Genomic DNA, 19,148 nt, shown 5'->3' with positions numbered 1-19,148 from the left:
GGGCAGTAGCCTCATTATACTGGGAGTTTACTGTTAAATTTAGGACATTCTTATATTAACTTATGATTTTCACTGTAAATAGATTATTTCATTGATATTTATGATTGATAAAAAAAGTGCCCCTTTCAAAGATGTGTAAGTTAAAAAGTGGTTGATTTTATTGTGCTCTCTATATTCTTCCACAGATGTTTCTTTAATATCCTATTATTTCTTCTGACTGTTACAGGGGTTGCTTATTTATTACATATGAAGTTATGTCTCTGAAGAAACGCTTGACCCTGGATACTAGAGTTGTTGAACAAGAGAAGATGAAGTCCTATATTTATGTTCAGACTGTTTTTCCAGAGCAGAGTGAGTTGCAAGGTAATTCATTTCAAGTGGAAAGATACCCTCAAATATGGGGAGCTTTTAACATGAGCAAGTTGTACTATTGCCATCAGTCTAAGTATCTTGTACAGAACATGTTTGAAACTGCAGCTTATTTAAAATTACTTACATGCTCATCACATAAGTTTAATTGACAGATAGAGGGTTCAATTAGATTTAGTCGAAAGCCTAGTCATTGCAGTGGAGAAGTATAGACGTAAATTGAAGACCACAAAAACAATGCAAGCTAAGCAAAATGCCTCATGAAAGAGACCATGTAAATTACCCTCACTTACCCTTCTCTTCTAATCTAACACTGGCACTTCTTTTGGTGCTGCTTTACAGATTGGTCCAACTCCTTTAATCGATTATAATCTGTTAGAAACAGGACCCCTGGCTGGCCAGGGCTCGCGCCAAAGTCAGTCAGAGATCACCATTCCCAAGTCAGGGCAAGGGAGTTACACACCAAGATAACTCCTGCTCACCCTCTAGGTAACGTGACGCGAGCAGCAAGGCTAATCTCGGAGGCGATGTGTAAAACGTTTGCGCGCACACCCAGCAACAACACCCAAGGCCCACCACAAAGGAAACTCCACACAAGGTTATATAAAAAATAACCTTTGTATTATAGTAGAACACATTAGATAAAAACACACACTTTATAATGTGCCAACAGGCACGGGCAGAATTTACAGGGGATTTTGTACAGGACAGGGCCACCTGGACCACTGTCAGGGGTATGCACTTTTAGAACTAGCACTTGTTGTAATTAGCACTTTGTAGGAATAATCATACTTGTAGGTATAACACTTAGCACATAGAACCTATAATAACTGTAGCATCAAAATAGTATATGTAGCACACAACCAGTAGTTACTGGTAAAGGTAAATGCCTCCTACGCAACCCTAACCACCTTAGGAAAATCACGCAGGGAACTAGGACTTTATTAGCAGGACCTATAGAAGGAAAAAACAATCACGTAAGCAAATAACACATAGCAAAGGGAAGAAGCAAAACACATGATGCTTAAAACATTCAGAGGTGTAAGAAGAACAAATGCGCAGGAATCACATTGGCAAGTAAATCATAAATTGCGCAAGGTACACATAGGCACAACACTAGAACTGTCTCTCAGGCCAACTGGCCTCGCAAGGGCTGAAATGCCCTTAATCCAAAATGTCAGGGCAGGCTGCGCAGGCAGCCAAGAACAAACCTAAACGTGGCAACTGCCCACTAAGTGCTGGGCAGCTGAAGACACTGATGGGGCCAACGTTGGAGCCTCGTGGGCTCAAGAACAATGATGAGTGGGCCAACACAGCGTGGGAGCCTCGGGGCTCTGACCGACTAACTGGTGTCCCCCAAGAGCCTCTCTGGGCTCTAAAACAAATCTGGCACCTCGAGCCTCTCTCAGGGCTCTAGATAAATGTGGGCTGGTGAGTGGGAGCGGCAAGTGGACTGCTGGGGCCACTCTACCACGCAAGGAACATCTGTGGCGCCTTGAGTCTCTTGGGGCCCTAAATACACAAAATGCAGGCCTGGAGCCTCGTGGGCTCGAAAACAGAAATGCCCCTGAGCCCCGCAGACTCTGAACCAATGGGGCCCACAACGTTGGAGTCCCTCGCGGACTCGAAGCAACTATGCCCCGTGAGCCTCTCGGGGCTCGACAAACAAATGGGACGCCTTGAGCCTCTCGGGGATCTAAATCAATTGCGGGGCCAAACAGCGGTGGAGCCTATCAGGCTCGAAATAATAATGCCCCTGGATCCCTCGTGGCTCCAAACAAGAATGCCCCTCGTTGGAGTCCCGCTCGGGAGACTCGCGGCCTCAAAACAACAATGCCCCAGGTCGGAGAAAGCTCATGGGGGGCGTGGCACCGGCAATGTGCCCCGACACCCCCTCTGCCACAACAACACCGGGCTCCTCTTACTGGCTCCTGGGACTGGGACGGCTCCTCCTCTGAAGCTGCTTCCCGGGGCGACGCTTCTCCTGGGCTGTGGGGCTCTCCCTCGTGGGAGCCTTGCTGAGGATCCAATCCGCAGGTTCCTCCTCGCTCCGCGGCTGCGGGCGGGACTTCCGGACAGGCAGCATTGCAATTGGCCGGCCGGTCAACCACTTCCGGGTGGTCGCAGGCAGCGCGGCAGCTCGGCGGCTCTTTGCACACTCCTGGGCTGCGGCGGTGAATGCGGGGAGACACTCGAGGGGTAGGCTCCCTCAAATTAAATAAATTATTATGCCGGCAAGGTCCCTGGCGGGATGGGCACCCGTCAGGGGTCAACAGAGGGCAGCCACACGGCAAAATGCTGCGTGGGCAGCCGTGAAAGGAAAATAAAGTGCTCCCAAGCGCTATGGAGAAAATAAAGTGCTCCCCAGCGCTAGGTCACAAATAAAGCGCTCACAGCGCTGTGGGCCAAAAGTTAAGCTCCAGCAAGGTCTGGAGGCAGGCAGGGGGGGCAAGGCTTGGCCCAGAGCCAACTCACTGGGCCTCCAGGCCGGGAGGCAATCCAAGTGACGGTCCTCCTGGCGCCCAACAGCAACAGCCCCCCTCAGCAAAAGGGATCCTTGAAGAGAACAAATTGCAAGGGGACACAGCCCCTTTTTATACATTAAAATCCTTTGTCTGGCTTCAGGGTGAGGGGAAAAAACCAGTCGCAGGTGGTTTGTGAGCACCCTTGATGTGCTCAGCCCCTCACTCTATTCACTGGCAGGGCTAGGGTCATTAGACGCATCACAGGGGGCGGAGACAGCATTGTGTGGGGAATGCCCAGCCCTATTCAGGACCCAGGTGCACTCCTCCCCAGCCATCAGCATGCTAATCTCAACACTCACCACCGGGCAGACCCATCCAAACTCCTGGAGCCAGGCTCACCAGCCAGCTCCAGCCAATCACACGGCAGGACCCTTACTGCACACACACACCAATGTCTAGAAGTGGCACTTCCAAACTAGACATACATCGCCACATACATCATTGCGCAGCATTCAATCTCACGAGTCCGCACATACCAAACTCGAGCCTGCACTCCCCACACATCAGGAATTAACATGGACACACACATTCCCCATGCATTCCTATGGGAGGGCAGGCCAGCCTCACTACACGCACGCACTTTACTCTGCGACACAGGGAAAAAGTGCGCAGGGACCAAAAATCCTTAACACAGATCACATATTAAAAGCAAAAAGATTAGGGGTGAACCTGCCAGAAGGGCCAAGTCCAACACAATCTCACCCACAACTCCCACTCATCTTCTCAGTAGTAGGTCCATCCACAGCCCAGCCTACTTTCTCCCTGTTCATCAGAGCTATTTGTGACCCACGCAAACCTTAGCCTACCTTCTCACATATTTCTTTATGCAAACTTACTTCTCCACCTCCTCTTGCATTTGCGGAGTGCATACTCCTGAAACTGGTGGCTGAACGCACATACAGTCGAAAGTGAGGATTTGGGTATGCTGTTGGTTGTTATTTCCAAAATTAAATTCCTCTACATGGACTACAAAAATCTAGTACATGGACCACAAGAGTGAGGAAAAGGAAATGAAGACAGTGATATGTAGCAAGATAGACTCTATGGTTGAGTGAAAATTGTTCATAAACAATTTGGAGTAGCAAAGAAGGAGAGAGGTGTGACAAGATTGCTTTCCTGCTACTTGTGGAGGTTTTTGTATTTGTGTTTGCGTGTGCTTAAAGATATATATACATAGATGCTGTGTTTTATTTCTACAGGGATCACCAACAAGGCAAGAAATGAGTTGCATCAAGCAGTGAGAAGAGCAATAGCCGCTTCAGCTAAACTTTTCAAAACACCAGTTGATGGTTTGTATGAAATACTTCGCATTGTGGTGTTTTCTCTATCAATGTATCTTTCTTCCTTCCATTGCTATGTCAAATACAAAGATTAGTCATTATTTATCTACATACTAAACTGGTGTTGCTTGCTGAGCATTATTGAAACTCTTACGTTCAGTTAGCACAGATATCCAGGAGTACTCCTGTTATTGTTTCAACGAGGGGAGAGACCTGACCTCTATTCTACCTCCTGTCCTTTCCGCAAAAATCTTTATCATCTGTTTCCAAACTTCCACTTTAAACCTGACCCTTCTTCTCGTAGTAAGTCATTTATGTTGCGATTTTACTAAGCAACATCCCAGGCTGGTACAGGTGTTCACAGATAACACCACCGCCATGTGGTATTGTACAAAACAGGGTGTGGAGGGTCATTGACCCTGTATCAGGAGGCCCTGCGCGTCTCGACATGGCAGGCACGTTAGGACATCTTCCTGGTTGTGCAACCTCTGGTCGGGATCTGTGAATGCCAGGGCAGACAAACTTTGCTGTTGATGCCTTCCTGACCACAAATAGCGTCTGCATCTGGAGGTGGCACAAGATCTCTTTCGAAAATTGGGCATCCTTGGCTTGATCTGTTTGGCACAACCATGAACGCGCAATGTCAGCACTTCTGCGCATTGGAGTTTCCAAAACGGCTCTCGCTTGGATACACGTTCCATTTAGAATAAAACCTGGTACTCCTGTTCGAAACCTGGGACTCCTGTTCGCCTTTCCGCCAACACCTCTACTGCCCAGAGTTTTCAAGAGCTCACTGAGCATGATCATCTGTCCTTCCGTCAGTCTTCTCCTTCGAGGGGATCTTCTGTCACATTAACAGGGCATGGTCTTCCACCCAAAACTGCAGACTTTCCATCTCCATGCTTGGAGATTGACCAGTGAAAGTTGAGTGTCTTCGTTCTTCCGAGATCTCCGATGTCATTCTGGCAGTCATATGTCCCTCAACAAAAACTGCATAGACCTGCCATTAGGACAAGTTTGAGGCTTGGTGCTCCTCACGACAAGTTGACCCAATTTCTGCTGCTCTGTCAGAGGTGCTGTTGTTAGCCCAGCATTGCCTTGCTCTGGCCACTGTTACAGCTTACTTTTGTGCCATTTCGGCTTTTTTTGTGGTTGCTGTATCTGTCCTTTCTGTTCAAGTCACCAGTTGTGACATGTTCCCTCAAAAGCTTACATCATTTGTTTTCTCCTAACTCTTTTGTTAAGCCCCAATAGGTTCTTTATTTAGTTTTAAACTATCTCGTGTTCTCCATTTGAACATTTGCAAGGCTGAACTCCAAGACTTCTGACTACTAAGACAGTATTCTTAGTGGGCATTAAACCAGCCAGGAGGGTCATGAGCTTCAAGCTCTTTTGGTTAACCCTCCATATTCAAGCTTGTTTCCCAAATTGGTTCTTCAGACTCGTTCATCCTTTCTGCTGAAGGTGGTGACTCCCTTCCATGTCGGCCAAAACTTCCCCATGCTGATTTTTCGCGCCACCTCATCCTTCCAAGGAAGAGGAGAGACTCCCATCGCCTGGACCCAAAAGGAGCCCTGTCCTTTTTCATTGATTGCACCAAGGAACAGAGTGCACGATCAGCTTATTTTGGGGTTCGCTGAAGCAAAAGTAGGCAAGGCGGTTACAAACAAACCATCTCTTGATGGATTGTACTTTTCAATAAAGTCTGCTACACACTGGCTAAGAAGGAGCCTCCTGAGGACTTGCGGGCCCTTTCCACTAGTGCCAAGGCTGCTGCTACTACGTTAGCACATGGAGTGCCTTTTCTGGTCACGTGCCAAGCTGCTATGAGGGCATCACTCCACACGTTTACAACACCCTGCCTGGGCAGTCGGGTCCATCAAGACAGGCATTTTGTCCATTCGTTTATCCGTGATTTTTTGGTTGAGGCATTTCATAGACCCACCTCTGGGGAGGTATTGCTTTGATTTATTATGAGGTGAGGAATGTGTGTTGAGAAAAAGAACAAGTTACTTACCTTTGGTAATGCCTTTTCTGGTAGAGACATTATCAAACTGCTGATCCCTCTTCGATCATCCCCATTCTGTGAACTGAGCTCTTCACCTGAAATATCCCACTAGACTTTGGACGCAGGCAAAACTTCCTTATGACGTGGCTCTGTGTTCTTGGCGTGGAAATAATCACAAGAGAAACTGAATTACGCGCACCGGGGTTGTGCTTATATAGGCACTGCGCATGTCGCATCTGGAGCTGACAATGTTAATGCAGCGCTGTCGAAGCCATCTAGCGGCACACAAAGGTACTGCTCAAAAATTTTCTGATCCAGTCTGACACATGGGGAATATTTTGAGATGAGGAATCTGCGGTTTGATAGTCTCTCTACCAGAAAAGTGTTCCTAACGGTAAGTAACGTATTTGATAAGTACTCCTGACTATCGTTAAATTTGGTGGTGAGAGCAACCAGAGAGAGGAGAGGCAAACAATGACACTGGGTTTCTATCTTCTAAAACACTGACCTATTTATCTGCACAGTAATACTTCCGAATAATACTATTTAAATAATATGGGGACAAAAGGCCACAGGGAGGTGGAACTCTTTAACTTTGCTTGTACATATAGAATTAATTTTAAACTTCAGAATAGTGAGCAACTACCTTTTCTAAGGTGAAAATGGCAAAAGTTATGTCTTCTTTTTGTCTGAAGTAGCAAAGAAGCCATATTCGTTTTAATTGGGATATGAATTTGACTTTATTTCCCTCTGCATTATATGACTGCCAGTCAAGTCTGAAGATGAATAGTCACTTTTGAAAAATTGTTGACCTCAAAGGAGCCCATTTTTGTTTTGCTACTCTCTAAACTATTGCTTATCAGTGTTTAATCATAAGATGTCATTTTCCAATCACGCTCTTGACACTCACAGAATAAAAAAAACTCTAATAATTCCTGATACATAAACAGGTAGTAGTCTCTTTCTTGATGTTGCTACTAATAGGGAAAGTAAACCAATTTGAAGTGGTTTGATCCAAAACAGTTTGGACAAGCCTCAAAAATTAACTCAGAAAGCAGCTCTAAATGACATGTAATAATAGATAGTATAGGAGACAAAGTGGATTCATCATTTGACCTTTCCTTATTAAAACTCTCAAGTTGTTCTAAATGTCTTTCATTATGTCAAGTTACAGATTTTTGGGAGCCATTGAAAAACCAGTAAAGAAGAAATTAAAGGTGAAATAAACACATGCAGCTATCTCAGTTTTGGTGTTTGCTACAATGACTGTCAATCTAAAGTGAATCACATTTTCACCAAATGTAACAAAAATACAGAGAACGGCATTGACAGTTCCTGATCCAGTAGCCACAATAAACTACTTGACATCGTGGGCGCTTTTACAGGTTTCTTGAACATGGATGGTTAACCTAAAATGATGACACTCCTATCCAGTAGAGTTGTATATACAGGCACAGAAAGTACTGTGCTTTATGGTAGATGCCAAAGCACTATTATCCCAGTATTGAAGAAAGTGATTACTTTTAAACATAGATTAATTATTAGGGGACTGGGCACAATCAGAAGCCCTGTCCTACAACCCATGGCCTACATTTCTGTGGCCATTTCCTTAAAGAACTGCCCAAATATGCAACTAACTTCACTATAATAGGCAAGGCTTAATCCTCACTATAAAACTATCCACAACAATTTGGCAGTAGGGAACAAGTGCGCAAAATAGTATCGAGTTATTTACTTTTTATATATCTCAATAGTATATGCTCCAAGGGAGAGATACAATCCCTACCATAGGTTGTAATAATAGACAGAAGAAATTCTATCTCAAATTATAAATGCAAATTCTCAACCTGAGCAACACTAATAAGTAATAGATTGTCCAAATCAATAACAGTCTTTTCCAAATATTGCGGAGTCCATATAGCGTTCGTTATCCATCCTGGGCATAATTCTATCCCGAGATGAGAAAGTGTCAATCAACTTTATTGATTGTTGTTGCCACTGACATATGCGCTGAAATAACATCATTAAGTAAGTCCTAATCTTTGAAGCAGTTTTCTTTCTACTTGCGGAACTAACTCCGGAGACAGAAGGTGTTTCACGACCTTTTAATTAAAAAGCTCAAACACAGCATCGGAAACGCGACTTTCACAGTGCGCGGCAAATAAGCAAAAAAATAACAAAATGGCAACAAAAAGAAGAGATAAACGGGCTCAGGTGGCAGATGAAATGTTTGAGCAATGCCACAAAACTAATATTAGCGTAACCAGTACAGGAGAGGTTACGACAACTAATAAATCAGCGAAAAGGATTCTCTGGGATAAATTGTGGAAGGCACTAAAGGGAGAACAAAATAAGTGGTGGGAATCCACTACACTGCAAAAGTATATCGATGTGGCTAGGATCCCCAGGGGACTGTGGATTTTTGTCACTCCGACCTTCCAAAATCCGGACCCAGAATTAATAACAGAATGGGCTGAGAATAACCATCGATGTTCGATGAATATGCTTCGCATGCTAGTAAAATTTGCTTCAAAGGACGTTGAAAGACTAAATCAAGAAATTGATGAATATACTGAAGAATTAAAAAAGCTATGCAGCGAAGAGGAATTTAAGAGTGAAAGGAGCAAATGGAAGTCAATCTGAACAAAATCGAAGATGACATCAAAAGCAGAAAACAAAGGAAATTTCAAAGAGACTTAATAGACTATCAGAGGGGACAAATATTAACATTTTCCCAAAAATATGACAATCTGCGAGCTGCAATGCAACCAACACCAAAGACCTCAGCTCAAGTAGGAGGTTTGAACAACACAAACGAAAATCAGCCAGATGATGAAGTACAATCCGGACTGAGCATAACTAGTGGCAGTGACATTTCAACCGATTTGCATCTTTCTGGGGTAAAAACCAGCGTTTTAGCAGAATTCAATATGGTCATGAAGGACAAGCAAGGGAACAACAGACAAGGCTATCAAAGGCGAGGAAGAGGAAACAGAGGCGGCAAAAGCAGAAACACCTCAACCCTAGGAGGAATAGGGAGCCCCGTGGGAAATCGCACAAGGGGCCAACTGAAAACGAAATGGCAGACAAACAGACAGTCATCAATCTATCCGAAAGAGAACTTTTGGCTTGTGAGGTAGATTTACTTTCTATGGGATTGACTTTTTGTCCTTCAAATGTTTTTAACTATACCCAGAGTAAAATTGATTTGTTCTTCTTTACCAGAAAACTTTGAATAAGAAAATGGTACGCCACTAGAGTTTGTGATAAAAGTATGCCAATAGCTGACGAACCTAATGAATTGAGTATTGCTGATGTAGAACTCGAACACTCTCTGAATGTTTTGGCGGAGGAGGTAGATGCTAATAGTGATCCCTATGCTAGTCTCCTAACTGATAACAACATCTCACTTGGATTAAGCACTAACAGTGGCTTTAAGCCTAAGTCTGTATTTTTACCACCGATCAAAAACGATGTTATTGATGTGTTTGAAAAAGTATGAACAAGGAACTACAACATATATCTAATGACAAAAAACACAACAGCTGGAACAACATTACACATTCAAAAAGAAAAGCACTAGAAAGTTTAAAGGATGATCCAACTATTGTCATCAAAAAATCCGATAAGGGTGGCAATGTAGTAGTTCAATCAAGAACAAAATATATAGAAGAAGGTTTAAGACCACTTTCTGACATCACCACCTATTGTAGAAGCAACCGTATGGAGTATGAGAATTCTGTAAAAGCTTATAACATTCTGTTGTCACAATGGAAAGATAAAGGTGTGATTGAGGCTGAAGAATTTAAGTTTCTACATTGTAAATTCCCAAAATTACCTGCTTTGTATCTTCTGCCAAAGATACATAAAAATCGAGATAATCCACCCGGTAGGCCAATTGTTTCATCTAATGGCAGCTGCCTTGAAAACATTTCTAGATACGTGGATTATTTTTTACAGAACTCAGTCCAAAAGCTCCCATCCTATGTAAAGGATTCAGGTGACTTTTTAAGACAAATAAAAACGATTGAATGAGAAGAGAGTTTTTCTCTCTTGTCACTCGATGTGATAAGCTTGTACACATGCATCCCGCACCAGCTCGGTCTGGATGCTTGTATGCATTTTTTGTCTAAAAGATCTGTTTCATACTTACACAATATTCAAATGTTGATTCAAATGATGCACACATGTCTTACGCAAACATTTTTTCTGTTTGATAACAAGATTTTCGCCAAACTCTCGGTACTTCCATGGGGACTTGTTTTGCTCCCTGCTTTGCGGGTCTCTTCATGGGATACTGGGAGGAGGAAGTCACTTACAGATCGTCTATGTATAAAGAACACGCAGTCAAATGGATGCGTTACATAGACGACATTTTCGTGATATGGAATGGAACAGAAAAAGAAGCCACAACATTTGTACAGCCACTCAATGACAATGTTTTTAAACTGAAATTTACCAGTCATTGGTCAAAAGATGAATTGGAGTTTCTAGATCTGAAACTCAAAGTTGAAAAGAATAAACTTGAGAGCAAAATATTTAGGAAAACAACTGCAGGAAACAGCCTCTTGCTTGCCCGGAGCTGCCACCTGAATTCCCTCATTCAAAGTATTCCGGTAGGAGAGCTGCTTAGAGCCAAGCGCAATTGCAGCACCAACAAGAGTTTTCAGGCTGGTGAAAAAAGTAATAATTGAGAGATTTGCAGCTACAGGTTACGCTTCTAAAACAATTACAAATTCTCAAAAAACAGTAGCTGTAAGAACTAGAGAATCACTACTAATACAACAATCCAATACTGCACACGAAGTGGAAAAAGATGAAAAAACTCGGTTCATCACCACTCACAGCAGTAAAGCATTTTTGTTAAGGAAGAGTTTGAACAAATTCTGGCCCATGTTACAGACTGACCCTGAACTTGTGTAGAAACATCACCTCAAGTCACTTTTAGGAGGGCAAGATCCTTAAAAGACTATCTTTGTAAGGCAGTTGAACCTAGCTAAATCATAATGTTGAGTGTACAAGGATTTTATACCTGCAGGAGTTGCAAAGCCTGTAAAAACTGCCACAATAAGAAAGCGGTTATTTTATCTTCAGCAGCTCAGCCATTTGTAATTAAAGAACATACATCTTGTAACACTGAGTATGCGATTTACGCATTGTTCTGCCCATTTAAAAAAACATACATTGGCAGCACAATTAAGAAGACAAAATTACGAATCCTTGAACATCTGAGAGCGATTAAAAATGTTGATAAAACCTACCCAATCGCTAGACACTTCCAAAGCCACCACAATCAAAATTCAAATTTTTAAGTTTTTGCGTCCTTGATACGATCAAACACAATGAAAAGGGTGGCAACAGAATACAGGCCTTGCGCAGATTAGAGTCTAAATTTATAATACAATATAGGACAATGATCCCCCTAGGACGCAACAGTGACGAGGAATTGGAAGTGCACTTGGGCTAGATATCCATTGTATGTACACTTCACATAGAACTGAATTTGATTTCTTACCTTTGGAACCGCCACAGTCTTTTCCAGTTAGAGAATTAACTTTTTTCGTTAACATACATGTGCCCGTATATAGTCTCCTTTTAACTCTTAATATTTATCAGGTTGTGTGTTTAATGTTCATGTTAATTTTTGTACATAAATTTTGATTTAAGAGTATTATTTGTTTTATTTCAGGAAATGTGTTTTTGCCAATAGACTGCAGTACTGTCCTACTAAACTTTGAACACCTTGAGGAAAAACATCTGGAAGTTATGCCCACATTGGCTTAATTGTGTGCTGTTTCCTTGTTTTAAGGTTTTGATGCTGATTATGAACTATTGGCCAATATACAACACAATATATAGATTTAATGCGATATGTTTTGAAATGTGAAGAATTGAATTGACACAAGTAGTTGTAAGCGCTTTAGCCCACTTGAGCAGAATTTTGTTGCACATAATATGTTCACAAAACTGTGAATTGAATGAACTTTAATGTTATAACTAGCCACAAGCGTTCGTTATCCATCCTGGGCGTAATTCTATCCCGAGATGAGAAAGTGTCAATCAACTTTGATTGTTGTGGCCACTGACATATGCGCTGAAATAACATCATTCAAAAGAATCGATAGCACAGTTATTTATTGTTTGGTAGCTTGCCTCGAGAATTGAGTATTCTGTTTATGTAATATAAGTTAGCAGAACAAGGAAAGATACACATTTCTGCTTGTTAGCAAATGTAAACACTAGCGAAAGTCTTTTGTTTATGTTCATTTTTAGTTATGATCACATGCTTGTTTATTTATACCAATTGAATCACACACAGCTTGACTTGTGACTAAGGAAAGGCTTTCCCGAAACGCGTCGAGTTGTTACTTTGTGGCCTATGGATTTTGCGCAATAAATCTACTTTGATGCAAGTTGGTGTTCGTGCTTTCATACTAACCTTGAGAAGCAAGGAACTTGTAGTGTGAATTTGAGTTGGATATATATATATATATATATATATATATATATATATATATATATATATTCTCAAAATTGCTCGCTTCAGCTACCAACTCCCATAGGGTCAGAAAGAAAAACGAGGCAGACCCTTCTTGGTGCTTTTTTCAGTTTATTTCAAACACCAGTCCTCACGACGCGTTTCGGCAGATCCCTGCCTTGATCACATGACAACACGTCAGTGAAGCACATCCCTTTTTAAAGTGCTAGTGCTCATTAATAGACATAAAAGAGGTGTTAACATATATACATGACGGTAATCCGTCTTTCTGCACTTCGTTTTCATAAATGCAAACATTTTCCGTTTTTTGTGATTATATGTATAATACATTTGTGCATTATGAGAATTATATGGATATTTATGTCCACCATACAGTATAGCTTTTCACCATTGTCACCAATAATACTTGTAAAATACAGATTTCACTCTTCACATATACTCCAATATTCTGTATAAATACATATTATAAACTTTTATATTGGAATGACATAATTACGTGAATGTATATTTTCTCATTTCTCATTAGAATTTTCTTATGCTTATGTTTTCGATACCTCTCTTATTCAAATCATACTATTGTGCTTCCCCTGGAACATCCCCTAGTTAGCCTTTTTAGTGTTTCACATCAAAAAAGTGCTATTCAAGTGCATATAAATAATAAAGTGCTGGTATACTGCATTAATTTCATATGTGCGGTATATATCTATTCTGTTATACTGTTTTTTGTAAGTCGGCACTTTTCACGCCAAGCAGGATGCAGGTTAAATGGATTTTCATTCAGCTGGGTTTATAAAACATGATTCCCACAATTAATTTGCAATAAATATACCAATAAAATCCATTAAAAATCAATTTCATGTTTAAATAGCTAAAATTTCCAATCCATCTAAGATCATAAAACCAACATATAAACACATTTTGTAGAAAAAATATATATATGTATATGGTTTCAACAGTTAATTTTCACAGTAAGTTAAAATACTTATCAAAAATTCATAAAATTAACGTATTTGCAGATCTACTTTATACAACGAGTCCTGTTGTTCTTTCTGACTTGACCCTTAATGCTCTTATGTTCAGTATGCTTTTCTCATCTCCTGAGTTATTCTAGTGGCTATATGGATATTTTAGTTTCATTTTAATCCAAGTAAGTGTACATATCTTCTCCCATATTTAATCCATTAGGTTGTTTGCTATCTAATAGCAGAATGTAATGGGTTTCCAGGCGACGTAATGCCCCTTCCCTGTTACCTCCCCTTCTTTGCACTGGGACGTTGTCTATGAGGTAATATTGCAGATCTTTGGGTTTTCCACCATGATGTTCTTTGAAGTGGCGGGCTACTGGATAGCTAGGGTCATTATTAGTTATCGCCCTGAGGTGTTGTAATATTCTCTGGTACCCTGGGAGTTTTGTACTTCCTACGTACCTAAGACCACATCCACACTCTAGAACGTACACTACATAATCATTTCTACAGGTTAGATGTTGCCTGATCATATATGGTTTGGGACTGAAGGCTGTCATGTATGACGTTGTATTTTTTCCATGTGTACAAGCTTTACAGCTGATACACTTGAAAAATCCTTTTCTAGCGCTGAGCCAGTCCGTGGTATTCTCACATTCCGGACTACTCTTTACTAGGGTATCTGCCATTGAAGTTGATTTTCTAAACGTTATAGTCGGCTGTTCTGACAATGTTTTCCCAATAATTGGATCGTCTTTAACTATGTGCCAATTGTTTTTAAATATTTGGCGCAGGGACTTGTGCTGACGATTATACGTTAGTATCAATCTTGGATTTCCCTCCATTTCTGCTGTGTTGGATTTGACGCTTTCCAAATCCTTCTTACTGTGTAGCAACAAGTCCTCTCTTGGTCTAATTCTAGATTTCTTAATTGCATTCTTGATACATTTGGCACTATAGCCCCTTTCTAAAAACCTCATTTTGCTTGCTTGCTGATTCTTAGACAATTCTACCTCATTGCTACATATCCTACGTAGTCTAAGCATTTCCCCATAGGGGATGCTTTGAATGAGATGAACAGGATGTGCACTTGTTGCGTGCAAAAGTGAATTTCCAGATGTTTCTTTCCTGTATAATGTAGTACTTATTGTCTGATTTTCTATCTTAATCAGGACGTCTAGGAATGGTATTTGTTCCTTACTTATGTGTGAGGTAAAATTAAGGTTAATCTCATTGTCATTCAACTCTTCAATGAACTTTTCTGCTTCTTCCTTTGTCCCATTCCATATGATCATTAAATCATCAATATATTGTAGCCACGATATAACTTTATCTTTATAGGTGTTGTTATGTTTTCTCATTAGGACCAGCTCCTCCCTCCAACCCATAAACAAACAGGCATATGTGGGGGAGAAGCTGGCCCCCATTGCTACACCTTGCACTTGTCTGAACATCTGTTTTTTAAAAAGAAAGAAATTATGCTCTAGACAAAAGATTAGAAGATCCATCAGCATTTTGTTATGACTAGTATATTCAATGGGTCTCCTTGCCAAGAAATATTCTACTGCCTTTATGCCATCGATGTTACGTATGCAAGTATATAATGATGTTACGTCTAAAGTAATAAGCATGTAGTCTTCTTCCCATTTGACTTTTCCTAGTTTTCCCAAAAAATCTCCTGTGTCTCTCACATAGGAGTTTAACCCTTGTACATGTTCTTGGAGGAAAAAGTCAATATATCTTGATACATTTTCAAGAGGTCCATCACAGACGGCAATGATTGGGCGTCCCGGTGGGTGATCTTTACTCTTGTGTATTTTCGGGATGAAATAAATTACCGGAGTTTTTGGAAAGTCTTTCTTTAAGAATTTGAATTCTTCCAAACTCAGTAAACCTTTACTCTTCCATGCTAGTAACTTGCTCCAGAGTTCATCTTGCATCTGCTTATATTTCAGGGGCGTGCTGTGATGGTAACACTGTATGTCATTTAATTGTCTCTCTACTTCAGACAAATATTCTTTGAGGGGCCACAGCACTATATTCCCCCCCTTGTCTGAATTCCGTATCACAATGTCTTTGCGCTTTTTTAATTTCTCCATTAATGCCCCATAGTTTCTTTCCTGAGTGGTAAGTTTCCTTTTTGTATTTGTTATTTTCATATTCAATTTTTTTATTTGTGAAACAACCACATCACTGAAAACATCGATGGCATCTTTTGTCATTATCGGTACAAATTTAGATTTCTTTTTAAACGGGGTTTCAGGCTTTTTGTTTCCAATATTGTCTATATCTTGGGTGTTCAAAATTGGAAATCCCCCCTGGCTTACTTGGCTTCCTTGAGGGGTACTTTGTGTTTGATTGTCTGGTATGATATTTACTATGGATTGAACATCCCTTAATAATTCGAAGTCACCAGCTGATAAGTTAGGCATGGCCGCTGTGTCCAACGATGAATTGTTAGGTCTCGTTTTAGTGCTCGCCTGTTTATGATATTTGCACAGTTTTAATTTTCTTATAAATTGGTACACATCAGCCCTAGTTTTCGTGTACTGGAAATTGGATTCCGGGCAATATGAAAGACCCAGCGATAAGAGTTGTTCTTCTGCTGTTGTTAAATCTATTCCTGCCAGATTGATAATGGTGTTAGCATTGCCAGAGTTGATTACAGGTTCCGTTATTTTGTTTTCTTGTTTGTCCACGACCCCCTGCCTCTGCCTCCTCTCTTTGTTGCGTTGTTTGTTTGCGGTCCTCCTCGCCCTCCTCCTCCTTGTACGCCGTTTTTTGCCGATTGTATGGTGCTTGAACGTAGAGTTTGTCGCCGGCTTTGCCTTACGTATTCCAGTTCCTCAGCCGGAGTTAATTTGTCAATATCATCCAGGCCCTCTGAGTCAGAATTGTTTTCCACTATCCCGCTGCCATCCGACAGCGATGAGACTTCGGGTTCTGATTCATCCACATGTGCCGGTGGTTTGTTGCCATTTTGCATACCTTTTTGAACTTTCTTTGCGGCTGTTTTTCGCATCACATCAAATTTTCTTGCAAAGGTAAAGATTTTACCATCCTCACAGTCTTGTTTGTCTCGTCTAAATTTGTACTGTTTTCTTGCTTTGATTTTTTCCTCCTCTTTTTCAAGTCTTTGTTCCATTTCCTCGTTGTACTTAGTTTTCTGGTCTTGTGGGTCACTCATGGCTTCTATTTCCTTTCTTAAACTCTCAATCTGTGGCACTAGTTCCTCTCTGTCGCTTTCTGCGTATTTTACTAGTAACTCCACCAGTTTTCGTGAGGAATCTAAATTACATTGTGCCCATTCTGCCATTAATCGCGGGTTTGGTGTGTCATAACTAGGGGCAATCATTATTCTTAATCCCCTCGGTATACGGTTCACATCCAAGTATCTTCTGAGTGATGTAGACTCCCACCATTTTGCTGTTTCCCTGCGAATGAGTTTCTCCAGCTGCTTGTATTTATCTTTCAATCCTGCTCCCACATTAGCGTTACTTGTGCCGGCAGATTTATTACTTCTCGCCGATTGCGGTGTCTCATCCGAGAACACGTCAGCCGCCGCACTCTCCCTGTTCCTTAGTGTTGTCGCGGACATGGTGTTAGTTTGTTTATGTGTTACTGCTCGCCCACTACTGCTGATAAACGCACAGTGTTCTATATATATCTATATTCTTCAGTGTATATATATATATATACACTGAAGAATGACAAGTACAGTATTTAGCTGCAGTTCAATTGCTTGATTTCCAAAATGCAAGTCATGTCCTTGAGAACCAAATCACTTTCCCTAGTTTGCTACGGCTGCTCGTTGCTGAACTGCTAAATGTGTTCTGGAGAGGTTGAACTGGTTAGCCTTTCTCTCATCCGAGACGTGAGATTTCTGAATTCTGTTCTTGTGCAGGTTCATGTTGTTGCTTTGTGGATTATTTTGCAGCTGTGTTAAATTGTGGTAATAGAAACCTTGACCACCTACAAGAAAAAGAACAAGATGTTACTGGTTTATTGACTTACAATTGATAGGTTGATGATGCATAGCAGGCTCCTCTTATTGGTTAATGGACTCTTTGTAGTTCCGCCCTCGAAACAGGCCTCAACAGACATTTTTAGACAATTTTAAACCAGGTGCCTTTTTCAGATATTGAGTTGTATTCTCATACAGTCTACCTAATTACTCTGAGTGTATTCCTCTTTAGAGGAAATGCTTTTCACCACGTTACACATTTTCCAAAGGGTCCGTTGGAGAAACAGTTTATGCTGCAATTTGTTTCTAATTCTGCTATTTCTCAAGGTCTCCTTCTTTTAATATGTGTGATTGGCAAGTCATAGGATGTATCAGGCATAGTGGTTACAAAGCAGGAAGTTATCAAAGATAGACCCTTAGAAAAATCTATTGAGGCTTCTGTGAGTTGTATTGTATTTGAGGTCTCATATGGTTTTGGAAGTGGAGCATATTGCCATCCCCTCTTTTCTGTACCATGGCTGATTAGCACGACTCGCGATTAAAGGTAGACAATCCTGATGACTGATGGTCAGGCCATGTATATACATATAATTAAAACTTCCATAACCAGCTCAGGCAAGAGCATATAGTTATGCCCGATTCACTGCGAGATCAAGCAGGGTGTTAATCAGTATTTACTGAGAGGTAGATGTGCTAATGATGAGCTAGGTAATGTGTTGTGTCTGGAATGAATTAGACTTTTATTGGTACAGACTCAGTTTTACTGGGGCTAGGTTCATAAGCACTGCAGAAGCTGGACAAGAGCAGCTGTGGGAATTATGTTTGTTCTGTAGATTGGTTTTGCGTACAAAATTTCAGACACATTCCAAGACAGTGTGTATCCACCAGGATCTTTTGAGTGCCTTCCATTATGCAGATGCATTTTGTTATGTTTATCTGCAGTAGGGCAGGCTCCCAGTTCTGACTCTCTACCCATGTTAAAGAAGTCATGTGAATGCATACACGGCTTATACGTAGTGGGATGTCTCTGGTTAGTGAGCAAGCATTGAGTAGTATATTACTAGTTCTTTAGGGTAATTTCTTGAGCTTTAAATAATGACAAATGTAGTTAATCAGGGTGTAGTACTAATTGCCATGGACTTGATTCACAACAGAGCATTCTTTTGAGTGCATCAGGACATTCCTGTGGCAATCTCATATTTACTCTACCCACCCTGCACTGTGGCTAATCCAGACAATGAATCCTCGATCTTCTTCAAGATGTATGGCAAAATGGTAAAGAAATCCTTTATTTAACTAGTTTTGTAATCCCTTATTTCCGAAGGATCAAAATGGAAAAGAAAAGGACAAGGGGTTTGCTATGGGACAAGTTACAGAATATAATGGTTGTTTCGCAAGGGGTCTCCAACCAGTATCTCGTGAACTACTGTAGCTCTCCAGCTACCTCTGAGAATCTCACCTGTGTGCAGCTTAGTTTATTAAATTAGAAAGATTTTGCGAGGTTGAATTAATATACATATAAGAACATTGAGATTATA

General features: G+C 41.0%; 1 protein-coding gene across 1 annotated transcript in view; it reads left to right on the top strand.

The window, feature by feature from the left end:
- The window catches only part of SERAC1 (serine active site containing 1), a 293,263-nt gene that overhangs the window by 21,275 nt on the left and 252,840 nt on the right, over positions 1-19,148 (top strand). The window contains exons 2-3 of the mRNA XM_086927320.1: positions 227-363; positions 4,094-4,183. Coding sequence (XP_086783446.1) covers positions 255-363; positions 4,094-4,183 — 199 coding nt within the window. The 5' untranslated portion in view covers positions 227-254. The remainder of the gene's footprint in view (positions 1-226; positions 364-4,093; positions 4,184-19,148) is intronic.

The sequence above is a fragment of the Lissotriton vulgaris genome, chromosome 6, assembly GCF_964263255.1.
Source record: "Lissotriton vulgaris chromosome 6, aLisVul1.2, whole genome shotgun sequence".
Classification (NCBI taxonomy): domain Eukaryota; kingdom Metazoa; phylum Chordata; class Amphibia; order Caudata; family Salamandridae; genus Lissotriton; species Lissotriton vulgaris.
Note: the sequence above shows the minus strand (reverse complement) of the source record. Positions and strands in the feature narration are given on the sequence as shown.